The following is a 20,939-nucleotide window of genomic DNA, read 5'->3' as shown; positions in this document are numbered from 1 at the left end:
CGTCGGGTTCCAAGCAAACAAGAGAGAGAGAAGTAGCGACTAGGGTTCTTGTGTGAGTTATGTGTTTTGGTAACAAATGAGAAACAAAACCCCTCCCAAGGTTGTTTGTTCACGTGAAAGGAAAGTGGGCCGAACCCTCAATGGGCTGCCCTAATGGTCCGCGTACAAGAATGAGGCCCAAACGGCCTTGTGCGGGTGATGTGAGCTTATGCGGTTCAAGTGTCTAGTGTTGTGCGGTTCAATTCATACATGTACACATAATATACACAATGCACATAACACAACATTCATTCAATTATATAATCGAGTTCACATAAGTACGTAACATCGTAACATTCATTAACTCAAAGTGTCATATAGGTACGTAACGTTACATCAAGGTGAGTCTAAAGTTCGAGTTGTCACAGCGTACGAGGGTAGGACTAAGAGAAAATCAATCGTGACACTTAGTTTCTTTGACAAAAGACCTGGCTTCCCTGACCTTGCGCCGACTGCATAGGGTGCATCCAGGTCGCGCGGGGAAAAGAAGCGCAGGGTAACATCAGACAAGTACATAAGGTATGAGTGGCAGAACAGTGTAACACCCCAAAATATGTAATTTATTTATATTACTTGAAAGCCTAGTCATGTTATATTTTAACCTAGCATGTTAGTAACTTATTAGAAGGAAGTTAAATGATAAATAAACAAACTAAGAAAGTAAAGGGGCTAAACTTGTTAAAAAGAATAAAAGTTTTAATTAAAACAAATAAAAGGAAAATGGAAAACACAAAACACACTACTGGTGTGTTTGTGGGATCGATCAAGAAGGGGGGAGCCAAGAACAAACCCTAACTTTCAGAAATTCACAAGATTAGGAAGGAATTAAGGGCTTAAATTGATGCATGAGCTCTAATCTTTAACTATCTAAGCTTGTTCAACTCAAGGTAAGTCGAAAATTCTGATTTGATGATTTGTAGAAAGTGGGTTTTAACCCAATCATGAAATCATGTGAAAATCTTGTGAAATTTTGAGTTAGGAATTCGTAATAGACTGAGGATTTTGTATAATTTTGATTGTTTGAATGATTAGGGTTCATACCCACTTGTTGTAGGAAGAAGATGAAAATGATGATTTATAATGATATGTTTATGAAATGTTAATTGATACATAATCTGATTGTGAAAGGGGAATTTAGATTAGCTAGATGTGTAGGATGAAAGAAAGTCATGAACTTGATTGATTCTTGTTAGATTAGAAGGTGAATAAGTAGGGTTATGCAAAAATACTTGTACTTTGTGCTTTGATGATAACATGCACATCAAGTGTTTGACAAAATGCCTCAATGAAAATGCTAGTCATATAAGCTATAAATCTTGTATGAATTTAACATGTTTATGAAGTATGAGCAAGTTGTATGATGTTTTATTGATATGTGTAAATGAGTATGAAACATGAATTAAAAGAATGAATGTTTATATGTAGGCGTTAAGGAAGAAAGTTCAAGTCAAGGGAAGCCGCAAGGGAATCAAGACCGAGGTACGTTACTTGTACAATTTGGGTTTACTTTAGATATGTGTTTGTCCATATTTGTACTAAATTGTATCAAGCATGGTTAAGATATATGAATGGACCTTTCTCTTGAATGGGTCGGATAATGAAATTGTAAGACTAGAAAGATGGGTATGAAGTTTCGTTGGAACTCACTACCGTGTAAGTATGAAAGAATGTAGCTTAGTATAAGTTCTGTATGTCCCGTTTATTTTAAGTTCGTAAGGTAATTTCTTGAGTAAAGAAGGAACCCTCGTTCTAATATGTTTTGATGTTGTGATCATGTAGGTAAATCTCATGTCTAGTTATCAAGCTTGCCCGGATCGAACACACCTCAAGCCCGTCAAGCGCTCCGCATTTTGTATAAAGTCGATGTCAAATTACCTAGTTACTTATGTTTATGCTTTGTACTTAAACTAGTTTGGTCATGGTTGTCTTTTGAAAAGTTGTCGTAGGTGCGTACATACTTAATGGTTTTCGAAACTAAGGATAGGTCATCTTTTGTTGTGTATGTCGTGTCTTTGAATGTTTGCGTATAGTTGAATGAAGTTTGTTTATGAAAAACAGGGTATCGCCCGTTTACCAACGGGTCATGCCCAAATTTTGTTAGAAAAGTATGTTGTTATTTAAATAAATTTAAGAAAAAATTTATGGACGTTACAAGTTGGTATCAGAGCCTAGGTTTGAGGGATTCAAGCATCAAACACTTGAACTCAAACCGAAGCTCATGTGAAGAGTGTGTTCGACCCGCGGCGCGAAGCAAGTAAGTACTTTAAAGATTATTTCGTATTATGAATGAGTTAGTTAGGGAACGTTAGGAAAGATCATCATGGGATGATGTGTAAAGGTCTGGGACGAAACGGATTGGTACGGGTTAAAACGGGATGAACAGATGGCTGCAAAAATAAGAAACTCATCAAAGCATGCTGGGCGTCACCGTAAATTACGGTGACACCGTAATTTACGGTAGACACTGGGAGGAAATTCCACTGCCGTAAGGCAGTAGCTTTACACCGTAAAGGAAATATTGCCACCGTAAATTACGGTGACACCGTAATTTACGGTGGTACCTGTTTTCAGCCTTTTGCAATTGTGATGTTTTGCTTAATGTTTTCTATCATACGTGAAGTATTGCAAACGCTATAATAAGACTCTAAAGAATAGTAGTATGCATGAATGTTAACTTTCAAGGAAGTTATGTACTAATAGAATGATTATATGACTGAAAGGATGATTGAATGTTTGGAATAAGAAGGATGTTTATGTGTAGATGACGGATTCGAATGAGGATGAAACGACACAACAAGAACAGCTGAAAACTATGATCTCGGAAGAGATTGGAAGGGCAATGCAAGCAAGTACTCCTCACTTAGCCCAAGAAGTGGAAAGTCATGTGCTAGAAATAGTAGAATCAATGATGACGAGTAAGATAGACGAGTTAAAGGGAATGATCAATGCAATGCAAGAAAGGAAAGGAACTCGCAAGTGCACATACAAAGAATTTATGGCGTGCAACCCGTTACCATTCAAAGGAGAAATTGATCCCATAGTATGTCAAAGGTGGATCGCAAGTACGGAAGCGGTGTTCATAAGGAGTCATTGTGAAAGGGAGGATCAAGTGATGTTCGCCACCGGTTTGTTACAATTCCGAGCCAAGGATTGGTGGGATGTTTATAGTAAGGAGCTTGGGGAAGAAAAAGTTCAAGCCTTATCATGGCAAGAGTTCAAGGAACCTTTTCTGAAACACCACTGTCCACAATCTGCCATCGACAAGATCCAGGAAGATTTCTTACATCTTCGTCAAAAGGATGAAACCATTGATGAAATCACCAACGTTTTCCTTGACAAGCTGAAGTTCTGCAACGATATAGCAGGGACGGAGAGAATGAAGATAAACCGTTATTACGGTATGTTGAAGGCTGAATATCGGGAGTTCATAATTCCCGCTAAATGTGAAACTTTGAATGAGCTCATTGAACTGGCCCGAGATAGGGAGATTGAAATGAGAAGACAGGCAGAAAGAGGCGAAAAAAGAGCATCTGAAAATGTTTCCAGCTCGAGCCCTTCAAAGAAACCAAAATTTCAAGATCAAGGCAAGAAGGATAAGGCGAAGGGTAGTATTCCAAAATGCAAAACGTGCGGAAAGTTACACACGGGGGAATGTTTGAAAGGGAAAAAGGGTTGTTACAACTGTGGTCAAGAGGGACACCCATACTATAGGTGCCCTAATCCTTCAAGAACGTGTTACAACTGTTTCCAACCGGGTCATATTAAGGCTGAGTGTCCCAAGCTTCAACAGAAAACTGATAAGGAGGCAAGAAAGGAGGAAGCCCCAAGAGCTAAGGGGAGGATGTTTCAGATCACAACCGAGGAAGCGAAGGACCACCCGAATGTTGTATCAGGTATATTCTCATTGAACTCGATGCCTACGTATGTGTTATTTGATACCAGTGCCAGTAGATCGTTTGTATCAAGTGAATTAGTGTCACACCCCTCCTTTAGAATCGAAAGACTGCGTGTACCATTAGAAGTAGAAATAGCCGATAGTAAGAGTTACTTGTTGCACGAAGTTTGTAGAGATTGTGAAATAATCATTGAAGACGAGAAGTTTGCTATCGACCTTATTCCCATGATATTGGGGGAATTTAAGGTTATAGTTGGCATGGATTGGCTAGCTAAGCATCAGGCCGAAATTCAATGTGAGAAGAAGGTAATTCATGTGTTAACATCGGAAGGAAAACGAGTAAGCATACAAGGGGAAAGGAATATCAATTCGAAGCTTTGTTCTATAGTCCAAGCATACAAGTACGTACGAAATGGAAGCAAGGCATTTCTAACTTACGTGGTGGATACTAAGCAGAATATCCCTATGATAGAAGAGGTTGAAGTTGTGAATGAGTTTCTTGATGTTTTTCCGGAAGATTTACCGGGGCTTCCACCGGAACGCGAAGTGGATTTCAAGATCGAATTGTACCCTGATGCCAAACCCGTAGCCAAGGCCCCTTATAGGCTGGCCCCAACAGAAATGCGGGAGCTAATGGTACAAATACAAGAATTGCTCGACAAGGGATTTATACGCCCGAGTGTCTCGCCATGGGGAGCGCCTGTACTTTTTGTCAAAAAGAAAGATGGTTCGATGCGCATGTGCATCGATTACCGCGAGTTGAATAAGCTGACTGTGAAAAACCGATACCCATTGCCCCGAATCAATGATCTCTTCGATCAGTTACAAGGGGCAAGTTGGTTTTCAAAAATAGACTTGCGGTCCGGGTACCATCAGTTACGAGTACGAGATGAGGATGTGGCGAAAACGGCTTTTAGAACGCGATATGGGCATTACGAATTCTTAGTAATGTCCTTTGGATTAACGAACGCGCCTGCCGCGTTCATGGATCTTATGAATCGAGTTTGTCGGCCTATGTTAGACAGATTCGTTATAGTTTTTATCGATGACATCTTGGTTTATTCCCGAAGTAAAGCCGATCATGCATGCCATTTGCGTGAGGTTCTTGAAGTGCTTCGCAAGGAGAAATTGTACGCGAAATTCTCCAAGTGTGCTTTTTGGCTTAGAGAGGTACAATTTCTCGGTCATGTTATTAATGCGGATGGTATCTTAGTAGACCCGTCCAAGGTGGAAGCCGTTATGAAGTGGATACCTCCCAAGAACCCGAGTGAGGTAAGAAGCTTTTTGGGTTTAGCAGGCTATTATAGGAGGTTTATCCAAGATTTTTCTAAATTGGCCTTGCCGTTGACCAAGTTAACCAAGAAGGATGAGAAGTTTTCGTGGGGTGCAGATCAAGAAAGGGCGTTTCAAACCTTGAAAGAAAAGCTGTCGAGTTCCCCGGTACTAACCTTACCAGATGGAACGGAAGACTTGGTGGTGTTTACGGATGCGTCACACCAAGGGTTGGGATGTGTTTTGATGCAAAGGGGTAGAGTCATTGCCTATGCTTCTAGGCAATTGAAGACACACGAAAGTAATTACCCAACCCATGATTTGGAGTTAGCTGCAGTAGTATTTGCTTTGAAGATATGGAGGCACTATCTTTACGGTACGAAAAGCGTTATATATTCTGACCACAAAAGCCTTAAATATTTTTTCGAGCAAAGGGAATTAAATATGAGGCAGCGAAGGTGGTTAGAACTTCTTAAAGACTATGATTGTGAGATCCTTTATCATCCGGGTAAAGCTAACGTAGTAGCCGATGCCCTGAGCCGAAAGGATTACCCGCCTCCAATTCAAGTTAAGTCCATGAAGATGGTAATTACACCACGATTTCTCGAAATGGTTAAAGAAGCCCAAATCAAGTCACTAAGCGGAATGGATTCTAAAAAGGAAAGAACAAAGGGATTTGTGGATAAATTCGAAGAAAGATCCGATGGGATTAAAACCATGTATGGTCGTATTTGGATACCCCGGTTTAGCGAAGCAAAGGGGGCATTACTCGAAGAAGCTCACAAATCCCGATTCTCGGTTCATCCTGGAGCTACAAAAATGTATTTGGACTTGAAGAAAAGTTATTGGTGGCCCGGCATGAAGCGTGACATTGTCAAGTATGTTGCCAAATGTTTGACATGTCTGCAGGTAAAGGCAGAACATCAGAAACCATATGGGAAGTTGCAACCGTTAGAGATTCCGGTATGGAAATGGGAAGAATTGACGATGGACCTAGTGACCAAGCTTCCTAAGACAAGGAAAGGTCACGATGCTATATGGGTGATTGTAGACCGCCTCACCAAGAGCGCGCACTTCTTACCCATTCGGGAAGCTTTCTCCTCCGAAAAGATGGCGGAGATCTATGTTAACGAGATAATATCACGACACGGAGTTCCTGTATCTATTGTGTCGGATCGAGATACCCGATTCACATCTCGATATTGGCAAGGTTTTCATGAAAGTATGGGTACAAAATTACATTTCAGCACCGCCTACCACCCCCAAACGGATGGTCAGTCCGAGCGGACCATTCAAACACTTATCGACATGCTGCGAGCATGTGTAATAGACTTCGGGGGAAGCTGGGATGACCACTTGCCGTTGGTGGAATTTTCATACAACAACAGCTACCACAACGGCATTCGAATGGCACCGTATGAATTGTTGTATGGAAGAAAGTGTAGAACTCCAATTTGTTGGGGAGAGGTGGGACAGAGAGAAATTGCACCCAACGAGGTGGTGGCCAAAACTAACGAGAAGATCGATCTTGTGCGAGCCCGTTTGAAAGCGGCTCAAGATCGACAAAAAGCCTATGCAGATCGAAAGAGGCGACCCATCGAATTTCAAGTAGGTGATTATGTGTTACTAAAGGTTTCCCCATGGAAAGGTATAATCCGTTTCCGTAAGCGAGGCAAGTTAGGTCCCCGCTATATAGGACCTTTCAAGATTTTAGCCCGGGTTGGGGAGGTAGCATATCGGTTGGAGTTACCGCCAATTTTGGATGGAATACATGACACATTCCATGTGTCACAATTGAGAAAGTGTTTAGCGGATGAGACGGCATATGTGCCCCTTGACGATATTGAGCTGGACGAAAGATTGAATTATATCGAGAAGCCGATAGCTATCAAGGATTCTAAGGTAACGCACCTGCGGAACAAAACTATAAAGCAAGTCTTGGTGCAATGGCAACATCGGAAGGGATCGGATCTCACATGGGAGTTAGAGGATGAAATGAGGAAGCTCTACCCGACATTATTTGGTATGTATTAAGGTTTCGGGGACGAAACCTTTTGTAAGGGGGGTAGACTTGTAACACCCCAAAATATGTAATTTATTTATATTACTTGAAAGCCTAGTCATGTTATATTTTAACCTAGCATGTTAGTAACTTATTAGAAGGAAGTTAAATGATAAAAACAAACTAAGAAAGTAAAGGGGCTAAACTTGTTAAAAAGAATAAAAGTTTTAATTAAATAAAAGGAAAATGGAAAACACAAAACACATACTGGTGTGTTTGTGGGATCGATCAAGAAGGGGGGAGCCAAGAACAAACCCTAACTTTCAGAAATTCACAAGATTAGGAAGGAATTAAGGGCTTAAATTGATGCATGAGCTCTAATCTTTAACTATCTAAGCTTGTTCAACTCAAGGTAAGTCGAAAATTCTGATTTGATGATTTGTAGAAAGTGGGTTTTAACCCAATCATGAAATCATGTGAAAATCTTGTGAAATTTTGAGTTAGGAATTCGTAATAGACTGAGGATTTTGTATAATTTTGATTGTTTGAATGATTAGGGTTCATACCCACTTGTTGTAGGAAGAAGATGAAAATGATGATTTATAATGATATGTTTATGAAATGTTAATTGATACATAATCTGATTGTGAAAGGGGAATTTAGATTAGCTAGATGTGTAGGATGAAAGAAAGTCATGAACTTGATTGATTCTTGTTAGATTAGAAGGTGAATAAGTAGGGTTATGCAAAAATACTTGTACTTTGTGCTTTGATGATAACATGCACATCAAGTGTTTGACAAAATGCCTCAATGAAAATGCTAGTCATATAAGCTATAAATCTTGTATGAATTTAACATGTTTATGAAGTATGAGCAAGTTGTATGATGTTTTATTGATATGTGTAAATGAGTATGAAACATGAATTAAAAGAATGAATGTTTATATGTAGGCGTTAAGGAAGAAAGTTCAAGTCAAGGGAAGCCGCAAGGGAATCAAGACCGAGGTACGTTACTTGTACAATTTGGGTTTACTTTAGATATGTGTTTGTCCATATTTGTACTAAATTGTATCAAGCATGGTTAAGATATATGAATGGACCTTTCTCTTGAATGGGTCGGATAATGAAATTGTAAGACTAGAAAGATGGGTATGAAGTTTCGTTGGAACTCACTACCGTGTAAGTATGAAAGAATGTAGCTTAGTATAAGTTCTGTATGTCCCGTTTATTTTAAGTTCGTAAGGTAATTTCTTGAGTAAAGAAGGAACCCTCGTTCTAATATGTTTTGATGTTGTGATCATGTAGGTAAATCTCATGTCTAGTTATCAAGCTTGCCCGGATCGAACACACCTCAAGCCCGTCAAGCGCTCCGCATTTTGTATAAAGTCGATGTCAAATTACCTAGTTACTTATGTTTATGCTTTGTACTTAAACTAGTTTGGTCATGGTTGTCTTTTGAAAAGTTGTCGTAGGTGCGTACATACTTAATGGTTTTCGAAACTAAGGATAGGTCATCTTTTGTTGTGTATGTCGTGTCTTTGAATGTTTGCGTATAGTTGAATGAAGTTTGTTTATGAAAAACAGGGTATCGCCCGTTTACCAACGGGTCATGCCCAAATTTTGTTAGAAAAGTATGTTGTTATTTAAATAAATTTAAGAAAAAATTTATGGACGTTACAAACAGTGGGCCAATAGGCGCTCAACAGACTGTATCGGATCATGTCGTGCAGGGAAAAGAAGCGAAGGGTAACATCAGACAAGTACAGAAGGTATGAGTGGCAAAATAGTGGGCCAATAGGCGCTTAACAGGCTCTATCGGATCATGTTGCATGATGAACAATCGTGCGAGAGACAAGAAATACACAAGGACGCATACGTGGCACCAATCAGCTTGCGCCGACCACTACTCTATGATCTCCACTTAACTGCTGACGACAGACCAAGCAACAAGGACAGTCGCCAGGACACGTGAATCCATTCAACATGCGCCAACTACCATTTCTCCTGGGATCACTAACGGTCGTGGTAGAGGAGGCAGACTGGGTATTCCTTGTTGTCAGTCTCAGGCCCAAGGCCCATAAGCTCATCTCCTTCACAAATCACCTCGGCTATAAATAGAGAACTTCACCTCCATGTTTAACATCGCTCTCTTGCTCTCTCACTTAATACACACACTGTTATCCTCAAAACAAGTTCTTATTCTCGTACCGGAGAGTGGTTACAAGGAGAACCTCCTATTCCCCTCCTTATAACGAGCTTCACGGTGTGTTGATTTTTTTACAGGATTAACGTAGCTATTCATCAAGTTTGGATGAAATTACCTTATTTGGACGAGACACGAACTACAAGCTAATCGTCGGATTAACTTGGTGCTTCTTCAATATAGAACATAAAAAATAAATAAAATTATCTCCACCAACTATAGTATATCTAGATTATTGTTGTTAATCATAAGCTCGGATAAAAGAGAAGAGTTTATAACTATCATAGGACGTAATCCGATATGTTATTTGGTCTCGGACTTTTGGGCCCAATATAGTTGAGTCAACAATATTAGCATGTAAGTTGACTCAACTATATTGGCCCCCAAGATAGTTGAGTAAACGCCCAACATTAACCAACCAATTGTGGACTTTCACCAAAGATTATTCATGGGAGTATATGATGAAAATTAAAAAGAAAGGGATCACGATGAAAAACTAAAGTAGATGAGGGTATTGGATGGTTATATATGAATGAATTCATATCAATTGCAGAGTAAAATTTGGGTGGTCTTGTGACACTCCTACAACTCTTGTGGTTTGTCCAAGTGTTTGATCATTATATCAGTGTCCCTTGTATTCCCTTTTATCGCTAAATTAAGCTCCCTTTAATTCTCTCCACCGGCCGGCCACCGGAATAAAACCACCATGAACACCGACGACGTCCAAGATCAGCTCGAAAGCCTAACTATCTCTCCTATAAACATCAAACTAAAACGACTCCCCCGCCTCACCGACTACCTCCCCGGCCTCCAAACCCACACCAACCCGTTACAACATAACACGTTCTACCACCATTCGTACCGCGACGGGTTCTATATATCACACTCCGACGTCATCCTCCGCCAGATTGTATTTGATTTCTCCGGCAACTTCCCGTCATCCGAACCTCACTTAGCCTACCACCGTGCCGGGCCGAGGAAGGAGATTTTGTTTGATCCCAAACAAGTGCGAGCCGCCATTGTTACGTGTGGTGGTCTTTGCCCTGGTCTGAACACCGTTATTCGGGAACTGGTGGTTGGGTTATGGGAACTGTATGGTGTCCGAGAGATCTTCGGGATTAAAGCGGGTTACCGCGGGTTTTATTCGGGTGATCCCATACGGCTTGACCCGAAACTGGTTCATAACTGGCACAAGAGAGGTGGTACTGTACTTGAAACCTCTAGAGGTGGCTTTGATCTTCACAAGATCGTAGATACAATTGAAAAACGCGGATTTAATCAGGTTGTTTGTTTTGATTTTTTGAATGTTTTGAAGTAATTAAAAGACAGAAGATGATCACTTACTCGATCAAAAGCCAAGACCAGACCCGCTACATTCTTAACAGCTAACCGCGATTTCAAGAAAAAACCAACTAAACTGTTTGGATTGGATTTTACCGCTTGTTCCATGTTTCAAACTGATCCAAACAGTTAAACGGCGAAACCAAACCGAAAAAAAAAAAAAAAAAAAAAAAAAAACAGTTTGAACAATTTGCTTTGTTTATGCCTTTCTGGTGGTTTTTTAACACCCCTAATGTAAATATCATAGCATACTTGGATAAAAACACACAATAACCCACCTTAATTCAAAAGCAGGTGTACATCATCGGCGGAGACGGCACTCTACGAGGGGCGGTACAAATATTCAACGAAATTCAGCGCCGTAAACTAAACGTTGCGGTCACTGGGATTCCTAAAACAGTCGACAATGATGTAGGGATCATCGACAGGTCATTTGGGTTCCAAACAGCCGTAGAGATGGCTCAACAAGCAATAAGTGCAGCCCATGTAGAAGCCGAGAGTGCACCAAACGGTATAGGCCTGGTCAAACTCATGGGCCGGAACACGGGTCACATCACCCTCAACGCAACCCTAAGCAGTTGTGATGTCGATTGCTGTTTAATACCTGAAAACAACTTCTACCTTGAAGGCAAAGGTGGTTTATTCGAGTTTATTGACCTTCGTTTGAAGGAAAACGGGCACGCGGTTATCGTGGTGGCAGAAGGAGCGGGCCAAGACATCATTCCGAGGCCCGATTCCCAAAAACGAGAAACGGATGATTCAGGGAATCCGGTTTTTTTAGATGTCGGGGCGTGGTTGAATTCCGAGCTCAAGAAATGGTGGGAGAGGGATCACAAGGGCGAGTTGTTCACAGTAAAATACATAGATCCTACTTACATGATACGCGCAGTTACGGCTAATGCAACTGATAACTTGTATTGTACATTATTGGCCCATTCCGCTATTCACGGGATTATGGCGGGCTATACTGGGTTTGTAACAGGCCCGATAAACGGTAACTATGCTTACATTCCTATGGATGAGGTGGCTCACGCCAAGAGTCCGGTCAGCACTAACGACCACAAATGGGCTTGGGTTAGATCGGTCACGGCTCAGCCTGATTTTCGGAGAACTTGAACAAAAACCCGACCCGAAACATCAATTGTTATATCAAAATCAACAGGTACAAAATAAAAGCCACGTCAGCATTTACCAAAGTGTCAAAGTCAGCCAGATATTTAGGTTAAAAGTAGAATGCATCATACATGTTACTTCAATCTAGCACTATAGTGCTTTCCTTCAGCTTCGTCAGCTCAGTTAATGCAGCACTCAACGGTTCAATTACCTTGATTTGCTTGGCCTGTCAGACACGATAACTTGTAAAGCAAGTAAGAGCGTAAGTATATAAAAAAGCAAGGCGTACGTATGTATTGTACCTTTAATGATGGCATGAGAGCAAACGCTTTCTCAGTAGTGTCAATTCCAGTATTTGCAATGACACATATCTGAAATGATTAAAATCCTTTTTAAAATACGAGTTTATATCTTGGAAAACAAGTTATTGAGGTATAGATTAATACCTCGCCATCAGAAACGTCTTGTTTCTTAAGAGATCTAGATTTGAGTTAAATACTTGTAACAAATGTAGAAAAATGAAATGCATAAAAGAAACATAATAAACATGAATTATTATAATGTGCGTAAAGGATACTCCAGTACTTGTCTAACAGACTGCGGGTCGGTGTAGAAATTGCCCGTGTTGGCGTACTGCAATGCCCTGTCAAATGAACTGGAAAAAGATACAGGTTCAGCAATGTATTATTTTGACCCACCCGAATCATTACCCGTTTTGACCCGTTATCTATTGAACATCAAATTGTAACTTATGACTTCCCACCTTGGGATTTTGATTGTGGGGTCCTTGGACAGTAGCACCATGTGATCTTGGATTCCTTGCAAGATTTGAGCAGCTTCACAGTTCATCAAACACTTGGCATTCTCAGGAAGCTCTGCATAATAATGAATATCAGGTGTTAACGAATAATACATAACTAATATCAATAATCACTAAAAAAAATGAGTTAAGTTCACGTAAAAATAAAATAAACGTAAGAAACGTACGAATTGAAAGAAAAGTCAAAAAAGTGGCGGTGTCATTTTGGTATTTATCAGCAACTTCAAAATTACTCTAGTAGAGTAATTTTGAGCTTCTGTAGAGTAATTTTGTAAATGTTCATGTAGAGTAATTTTGGTCATGTAGGGTAATTATCAAAATTGTAGGGTAATTATCAAAATTACACTAACCCCCCCCCCCCCCCCAAAAAAAAAAAAAAAAGAAAAAAAACCTGATAAAACCTAAACCATTGTAAATGTTCATGTAGAGTAATTTTGGTCGTGTAGGGTAATTATCAAAATTACACTAACCACCCCCCCCCCCCACCCACCCCCCCCCCAAAAAAAAACCTCATCATCATCATCATCATACTCAGTAAATCCCACCAATAGCAAAGCAAAGGTAGGGTCTGAGGAGGGTAAGATGTAGACAGCCTTACCTCTACCACGTAGGAATAGAGAGGCTGCTTCCAGTGAGACCCCCAGCTCTCGATAGTAGTTTTGCATCAAGCCTAGGACATAAGGCACATAACACTCAGCAATTAAGACAAAGGCCGATTAGTGCATGTACTCCCTTGTCTTTCGGCTATCAAAGCCACCACATGACGCATGATTAACCATCCCCCTCTTTTAACGTTATTTTCACGAAATTAGTAAAATAACGTTAAAATTAGTGCACTTTCGCTTTTGCCCCCCGAGCGCCCACATATATACATTATATGCGCATACCCGCAAGCGGGGCGTAAAAACCTAAACCACCCCCCCCCCCAACTAGAAGCTAAAAACTAAACCATAAAGCTAAACCCCATAACTAAATGCTAACAAAATTACTCTACAAAGACATTTTCCAAAATTACTCTACTAGAGTAATTTGATAATTACCCTACATTTCCCAAAATTACTCTACAGATGCTCAAAATTACTCTACAAGACACTTTTTGCTTTTTCCCCAGTAATTTCGAAATTGCTGATAATTACCAAAATGACACCGCCACTTTTTGCTTTTTCCCTCAATGCGTACGTCTCGTACGTTAATATTAGTTTTATTTGATCCTTTACCAAAGAAAATAATCAATATTAGGGGTGATCATAACTGACTGAGCCACCCAAACCGAAGCAAATCGGCCGGTTTGAAAACCAAACTGTTCGGTTCGCAGTTCGATTTTGATGATTTGACGGTTCATTCCGGCTTGGAAGTTGGAACCGGTTGTAAAATTTCTTATTTATATTTTTATTCTTCGTTTTCAGAATCTATACTTATGTAATATGCATTATAATCATAAATCATCTTTATTGTTCAAAAAAACAAAAAAAAGGGTTCAAACTGCAATCACCGAATCGTTTAACCACCAAACCAGTAAAAGGCCCGTCTGACCAACCCACCCAATTAGGATGGTTCGGTTTGTGTTTTCCCAAAACCGTAGTTAACGGTTCGGCCCAGAATCTTCGTCGAAAACGGCTGAACCGGACCATGTAAACCTCTAAATTCAATATCAGTTTCATCATGATTAACTATTAAGGTGGAAATCATAACAAATACTAACCTTCTTCAACCTTGAGCAAAACTTGTGGAGGTTCTTTCTTTGCAGGTCCTGCCTTTCCACCTTTCCCTTGAGAAATAAACAAGTATGCATAGTAAGAATACAGGCAACAGAAATTCAAACAAAAATGAAAAGAAAATACAAACGGTTCTAGAATCATACCCTTGCCAGAATCTTTCCCATTTGACTTCCCATTTCCATTTGTCTCAAACTTTTCATCAAACATATCTACAACACCATTATCATGGACATACCAAACGTAGTGAGGAACAGTAACGTGCTAGCGTGTTCACAGTCTCGTTTTGACAGTTTTTAGGTCATACAGTGAGTCAAAACGTTGAAAATTATAACTACACCGTTACCAACGGTTTGTCTCCCGTTTGAGCTTATTGGGCCTTTATCAAAAAACGCAGAAAAGACCATCAAAATGAAGATGTATTGATGTTCCAACAGTGAAATACAAAAGGTTACATAGCCCAAAAACCTACGGTCCAGTTCGGTTTTTACCGACCATAAACCAACATGTTAAAACCAAACTGTCCAGTCCGGTTTGAAAATACCTAAACCGACGACTGGTTTAGGTGGTTTCAAACCGAACGCCTAAAATGTTTAACAATACCTTCAGAATCAAACTGAACTTTCCTTCCCTTCAACTTAGCTGAACCATCTACACATGTAATCACCAATTCAGTCATTTCAGAGAATCAACAAAGCTATTTAAAATCAAAACACACAGAAACAACTTTTTAGGGTTTTACCTGGAGATTTCAACGCAGATTTCCCCCCTTTTCCTCCTTTATCCGACATTTTCTTCAGCTATAAACACACACAAACACAAAAACGACAATCGAGACACAAACATCCGAATTGAGAGTCGATAAACACGTTGTTGTTAGCAAAAACTGAAATTGAAGAATTTACATACGAAAGATGCATTAAGTGCAAGAAGATTGAGATCAAAGAGTGCTGAAATTACCTTAAATTTGAAGGAAGATTAGGGTTTAAGATGATCACTGCGTTGAGTTCTTATTCTCCGTCCTTTTACAGGAGGGAAGGGGGATGGTGTGACTTGTGAGAGTGAGTGAGGTCACACTTAGAGGCTGTTTGGTAAAGCTACCTCTTAATGGAACCATCAATGAGAACGTAGAAGAATGTGACATGTGATGATTTACCATTCAGAGGTTACCTCTTAACCATTCAGACTTGAGGTTACCTCTTATTCATTCAGAGATTTTAAACCATTAAGAGGTAGCATCTGAATGACCATTAAGAGGCTACCAAACAGCCCCTTATTTAGAAATTAGGTGTATTATTAGAGTAAAGAGTTAAATGTTTGGTGTTCCTCTTGTTTACAAAAATTTCATACTTGTTTCTAGTGATTTACTAATTATACGCGTAGTCTTAAAAGTTGTTAAAAATAAACTCGGTTGGTTCTCTGGCCTAACCTCTGTTAAATTTCTCAGTTAACTATGTATGAAATGACTATATTACGCTTGAACAATTAAAAACCTAAAACTATGAATTAAAAAAATAAAAAATCCACTGCATCATCTTCATCACCATCACTATCATCATCTTCATCACCAACCCACAGAAGCTTAAGGTCCTGCTCTCTCTCTCTCTCTCTCTATAAAAATCTGGTCACCGCTCTCTCTCTCTCTCTCTAAAAAATTAAGCCGCACACAAGGTCTCTACTCTCTCTCTAAAAATCAGGTCACCAGATTATTTTTCCGGCGACCTATCGGTCGTCCGGTTTCTCCAGCGAATCAACCAATCCACCACGACCACCTCCTCCTCCCTCTTCTCTCCGGCGAACCTTACATCGACCCGCTCAGCTGAAACCCACTTCAGACTCACCGGATCTGTTGAATCAGTGTGGGTTGGTGATGAAGATGATAAAGAAAAGTAGCATCCCGTAATTGACAATTTGGGCAACAACCAACCAAATCCTTGTGAATGACCAAGTTCTTCTTCCTGCGTTAGATATATCAGAAGAAGCAAGCAGCCATTAACGATTGAATGGCTTCTTATTTGAATTCGTCAATGGTGTTATCGAAGCCGAAACAGCCGGCTTCCCACCTTGATTTTCTCAATTCGCAACATCGGTCGTCCTGGTCTCCGATTACTACTGTTAGATGCCGAACACATCATCAGCGGTGTTCTGTGGTAAGTTGTGTAATCTCCTTTTGATGGTGATGAAGATGATGCAGTGGGTTTTTTAATTTTTTAATTCTTGGTTTTAGGTTTTTAATTGTTCAAATGGATTCGATGGCTTCTTAAGGAGCTAAATTGTGAATAGCAAAGTCCCACACAACTATTCTGTGATAATTTAGCTGTGAAACATATTGCCAATAACCCGGTTTACCACGAGCGAACAAAACACGTGGAGATGGACTGTTATTTCGTTCGTGAGAGAGTCGATTCCAAGGAAATAGAACCAGTACACGTCAATTCCAAACAATAGATTGCAGATCTTTTTACAAAGGCTTGCAGTTTTTACTCGACAAGTTGGGTATTTGTAACCCTCATGCTCCAACTTAAGGAGGAGTATTGGAGATATTTTATTCGTCAAAATATATGCACCATATATTTAGTTTCCATGTATTGGTTTATTTCCCTTGATTCATGCCTAAACCTCCCTGTATTTATGTACTGGTCTTCCTAACAAAGTTTAATAAAAATTCCCTCTGATTTTTTCACTACGAGGTTAAACTGGTATTACAGGGACGTTTTATGGTGATACGAGTAATAAATCTCACAAGAAAAAAACATAATTAAAGGAGGGAAAAGAGAGAATGGAGTGGAAAGAGTGACCAAGGTGGATATAGAACGAAAATGATGCCAGGTCTCATTTCAAATGAACGATGGTGCGGGTTCATTAGAGACAAATCGACACTCGACAGATGCATGGAAAATGATGTACGATAGTGTGGCATGTATAGAGGGTGACCAGAGAAGGTGGAATGACATAGAAGAAGAAAATACAAGTGGTGTAACTTCATAAAAGGTTTAATCATCCATTTAATAGTTATGACATGTTTTTAAATGTTAGTTAGTGAAGATGAACGTGTTACTCATAGAGTGGGTTGATACCAAAGAAAGCCATCTTGAATGGGGACATCATCCTCTCCATCCTGATCACTTAGCTCTCTTCTCCTCTCGATCTCTCTCATTATTTATTTTATTTATTTATTTAAAAATGGTTATGACTAAGTGGAATATAAAAAAATGGATTTCCATGGTTTTGGGATGAAAAGGATGGGATGGAAAAATGGTGATGTGGCTTAAGGATTTTGAGGATGGTGAAGATGTATTCCTTCTACCCTTAAAGAGAGGATTAACTTGTAATGGGACCAAACACAAGAATCGTGTGTGTAATATACTCTTAATTTAGAATTGTTGGGCATTATGGATTCGAAATTATAGAATTGGTCCTCATTCTTGGTCAGACTCTAACATGTTTAGTTGTTTGAGTGGTGTTAAGGATAAGTCACCTAACGGTCTTAATTGTGTTGGATTAGCAAGTTTTATGCTTATGGATTTAAAAAATGAACCCCAGACACGACCCATGTATTTATTTATGTAAAAAAATCAACCCTAACTTGAATACACTAAAAAATACATCTCATTTATATACATATATGTACAATCATTTATACACATTTGTACACATATGTACATTATTAAACAAGATGTACAATACTTATGTTTCAATTTTAAACACGTATATACGTATATGTATAGTTAAAGATTGACAATATACACAAGAAAAGTTGTGATTTCTCCAAAAACAATGCTTTTTATTGCATTTTTGCTTAGAAAAGATATATGGTCCAGAATTGTTCTCAAGGTTCTCAGTTACCCTAGTGATTCTCACATGATCCTAACCCTATGTGTGTGTGTCTATATGTGTCTATATGTGTGTGTGTGTGTGTATATATATATATATAGTAAATTGCAATTTGCGTCTATGTGGTTTAGGGAAGCAATCACGGTTGTCCCTCCTTTTTATTTCTCGAATTTTGAGTCCCTATGGTTTGTTTTTTACACTATGAACGCCTCCCTCCAACCCCGCCATCATATTCCATTACCAAGTTAACGGCATAGGGGCATTTTTGTCTTTTCAACAACAAAAAAAAACTAACCACGTCATTTTTCAATCACACTCCTCTCTTTCTCTCTCTCCGCAGCCCAAACACACACTTGCCATTTTTCAAGAATCCAAAATCTAGTGATTTCAAGCTTCCATCCTTCATCCTATACTTCATCCTTTCTTGTTTACGGTGAGAATCCTTGCCCTGACTTTAAATCTTGCATAATCTGGTGTTATGTTGTGTAGATTCACCCAAGAAAGTATAGTTTATGTAAACTTGTTAAAATGGAAACTAACACTTTTTGATAACTTGGTTTTTACTAAAAACACTTGATGTTATATAATGGTTGTTTCAGAAGTCTTGCAAACCTTTATGTTGGTAATTTGTGTATTATTTGGGGAAAAATTATTAAGGAAACTAGTTTATGTTCTTAAACTTGATAAATATATAAGATATGTAATAAAGGGTATTCTTGGACATACATGAATTATATATATGTATATATGTATGAACGTTTGGACGTCATACGAGTATTTTCACCCTAAAACTAGCTATTTTAGTAGATCGGGACTTGTTGATGAAAAATGGGAAATTGTTGGGATTTTGATGATGTTGGGAACTAGGTTAATGGAGTGTGACAAATTAGTATCAGAGCCATTGATTATAGCGAACTAGGTTACATAAGTGAACATAGACTATAGCCGTAGAAATATGACATGAACATCGCACCGCATCGCATCGCATCATGTTGCATGACCTTTACATTGCAATGCATGGCATCACATAACTCACACATTATGTTATTATATTATACGGAATTTGTTGTCACAAAGAGATGTCTTTTGGAGAGCACCCTATTTGGATCTCTGACGACAAGATCAATCACATGGACCAGAGTCACTAGAGGTGCCTGAGTATGCAGCGTTGTTAGATTATGAGGATTCCTCCAAGGAGGGGGAGGACTTAGGGCCAAGGGCCCAGTGAGCCGAGTCTGAGGAGGACACTGATAAGGATGAGTTAGAGGAGGCTCTAGTACCACGGTGGTTGCTAACGAGCCCATGCACGAGGAGGTGACACCTACAGTTGCACCTTTATTCCCACTTCGGCCGGTAGCCAGAGGCACAAAAGTGATTCACACTGCTCATAAGTAGTGCCTCCCGCCTCGCAAGAGGCCGATCATTCTCACCACGAATACGGTTGATCCCATCACGTAGTCGGAGCCCAAACGACTTCGGTCATCTACTCGATACTGGACATTTGTCATTGAGGTTTGGCTGGAGTGGTGAGACCAAGAAGGAAGACCCTCCACTTTCAAGGTCGGTGAGTTCTCACAGGCAAGCCGACCTATCCTAGTCACTGAGGAGCCAGTGGAGGACATTATATCATTGCTTGTGCCTCGTAACCTTCACAACCACCAGATCGAGGCACTGTAGTCGAATGTCGAGGATGTCCAATAAGATTTTGATGATGTGGAGACTGTTCAAGGGAGATTACAAATGGTGGAGGATCGTTACTTAGACGAGTAGGATCTCACTACCCTTTACCACATAGTCAACGTGTTAGAGGACCGAGTCCGGGTAGTTGACCAGAGGACCCGTGATGATTCATTTGTCTTTTATTTTCAAGAATAATGAATACTACATACTTTTTTTTTCTTGAGAACTACAAAGATCTAAGCATAGTACCTGCATATATTTGCAGAGAAATAAGCCTAAATCTTTTGATAATTGTATTTCATTTTATCTTAGTTTTATAATTACATTATCTCTTTTTTTTTAGTTTTTATGCACTTTTTATGTTTATTTTCATAGTTTTTATTTAGTGTTGCTATAATTTTATGTTCTAATTTTTTGGCATCTTTAAATTATTTTTAATTAAATATAACGTTTTCAGGGTCTTAAAACTGGTCCTGCCGACCCAACCGGTCCGACCAATGAACCAGTAAGACTGATCTAGTTTTAAAAACATTGTAAAGAATAGACAAAGAAATTTCAAGATATTAAGCATCTGGTTGTATGAATTATCACGTCACTAGAAAAACTAAGGGACTATTTATTTGTAGTTGAAAAGGTAAGGGTTAAAAATATAAATTTGTTTATATTTTGTTCTAAGAGTATACAATACCCCTTTCTTCTTATATATGATATAAACTAGTGTGAATTCACATGCTTTGCTTTCGGTAGTATCGATTCATTTCGTTTCGATATCAACATTCGTTATAGAAACGAAAGCCAAAAGAAAGAAAAATAATATCGTTATATGCCAAAGGATATTGACCAGAGTGTTACATTGATCAAAAAACAAAAATGAATACCGGCACCGACGTTTTCCATCAAGATTGGCCGATTTGTTTCGTTATTGGTACGGTACTGACAATCGATATAGTTTACGACACACAGGAGTACATTATTCTGAATACATTTAGAGATTTTTGATTAATTGTTAACGTTTTGATTAATCAT

At 39.2% G+C, this 20,939-nt stretch overlaps 3 protein-coding genes across 4 annotated transcripts; 2 read left to right on the top strand and 1 right to left on the bottom strand.

Moving 5' to 3' along the window:
* The first annotated feature begins 788 nt into the window (after nt 1-788).
* LOC110935797 lies at nt 789-8,833 on the top strand. 2 transcript variants are annotated; one of them, XM_022178152.2, is made up of 5 exons: nt 789-926; nt 1,465-1,518; nt 2,801-3,932; nt 8,159-8,212; nt 8,513-8,833. In XM_022178152.2, exons 3-5 carry the CDS (start codon nt 2,801-2,803, stop codon nt 8,527-8,529), a joined length of 1,203 nt encoding a protein of 400 aa, XP_022033844.1. In that variant the 5' UTR covers nt 789-926; nt 1,465-1,518; the 3' UTR covers nt 8,530-8,833. The 2 variants fall into 2 exon arrangements, 1 of the variants encoding a protein (XP_022033844.1); XR_002589447.2 differs by lacking the exons at nt 2,801-3,932; nt 8,159-8,212; nt 8,513-8,833 and adding an exon at nt 1,819-2,094.
* Nucleotides 8,834-10,083: 1,250 nt separating this feature from the next.
* Nucleotides 10,084-11,886, top strand: LOC110864265 (ATP-dependent 6-phosphofructokinase 2). The gene is made up of 2 exons (XM_022113303.2): nt 10,084-10,692; nt 11,046-11,886. Exons 1-2 carry the CDS (start codon nt 10,117-10,119, stop codon nt 11,865-11,867), a joined length of 1,398 nt encoding a protein of 465 aa, XP_021968995.1. The 5' UTR covers nt 10,084-10,116; the 3' UTR covers nt 11,868-11,886.
* On the bottom strand, nt 11,870-15,496 carry LOC110864274 (DNA-directed RNA polymerases IV and V subunit 4). The gene is made up of 10 exons (XM_022113313.2): nt 15,360-15,496; nt 15,142-15,199; nt 15,003-15,050; nt 14,546-14,611; nt 14,387-14,452; nt 12,628-12,739; nt 12,442-12,519; nt 12,311-12,344; nt 12,167-12,235; nt 11,870-12,090 (listed from the first exon to the last, which is right to left on the bottom strand). The coding sequence occupies exons 2-10, from the start codon at nt 15,188-15,190 to the stop codon at nt 12,004-12,006; spliced, it is 609 nt and encodes a 202-aa protein (XP_021969005.1). The 5' UTR covers nt 15,191-15,199; nt 15,360-15,496; the 3' UTR covers nt 11,870-12,003.
* Between the last annotated feature and the right edge of the window lie 5,443 nt (nt 15,497-20,939).

Source organism: Helianthus annuus, chromosome 1 (genome assembly GCF_002127325.2).
Source record: "Helianthus annuus cultivar XRQ/B chromosome 1, HanXRQr2.0-SUNRISE, whole genome shotgun sequence".
Taxonomy (NCBI): Eukaryota; Viridiplantae; Streptophyta; class Magnoliopsida; order Asterales; family Asteraceae; genus Helianthus; species Helianthus annuus.
The sequence above is the reverse complement of the archived record's forward strand: the minus strand, read 5'-3'. Positions and strand labels throughout refer to the sequence as shown.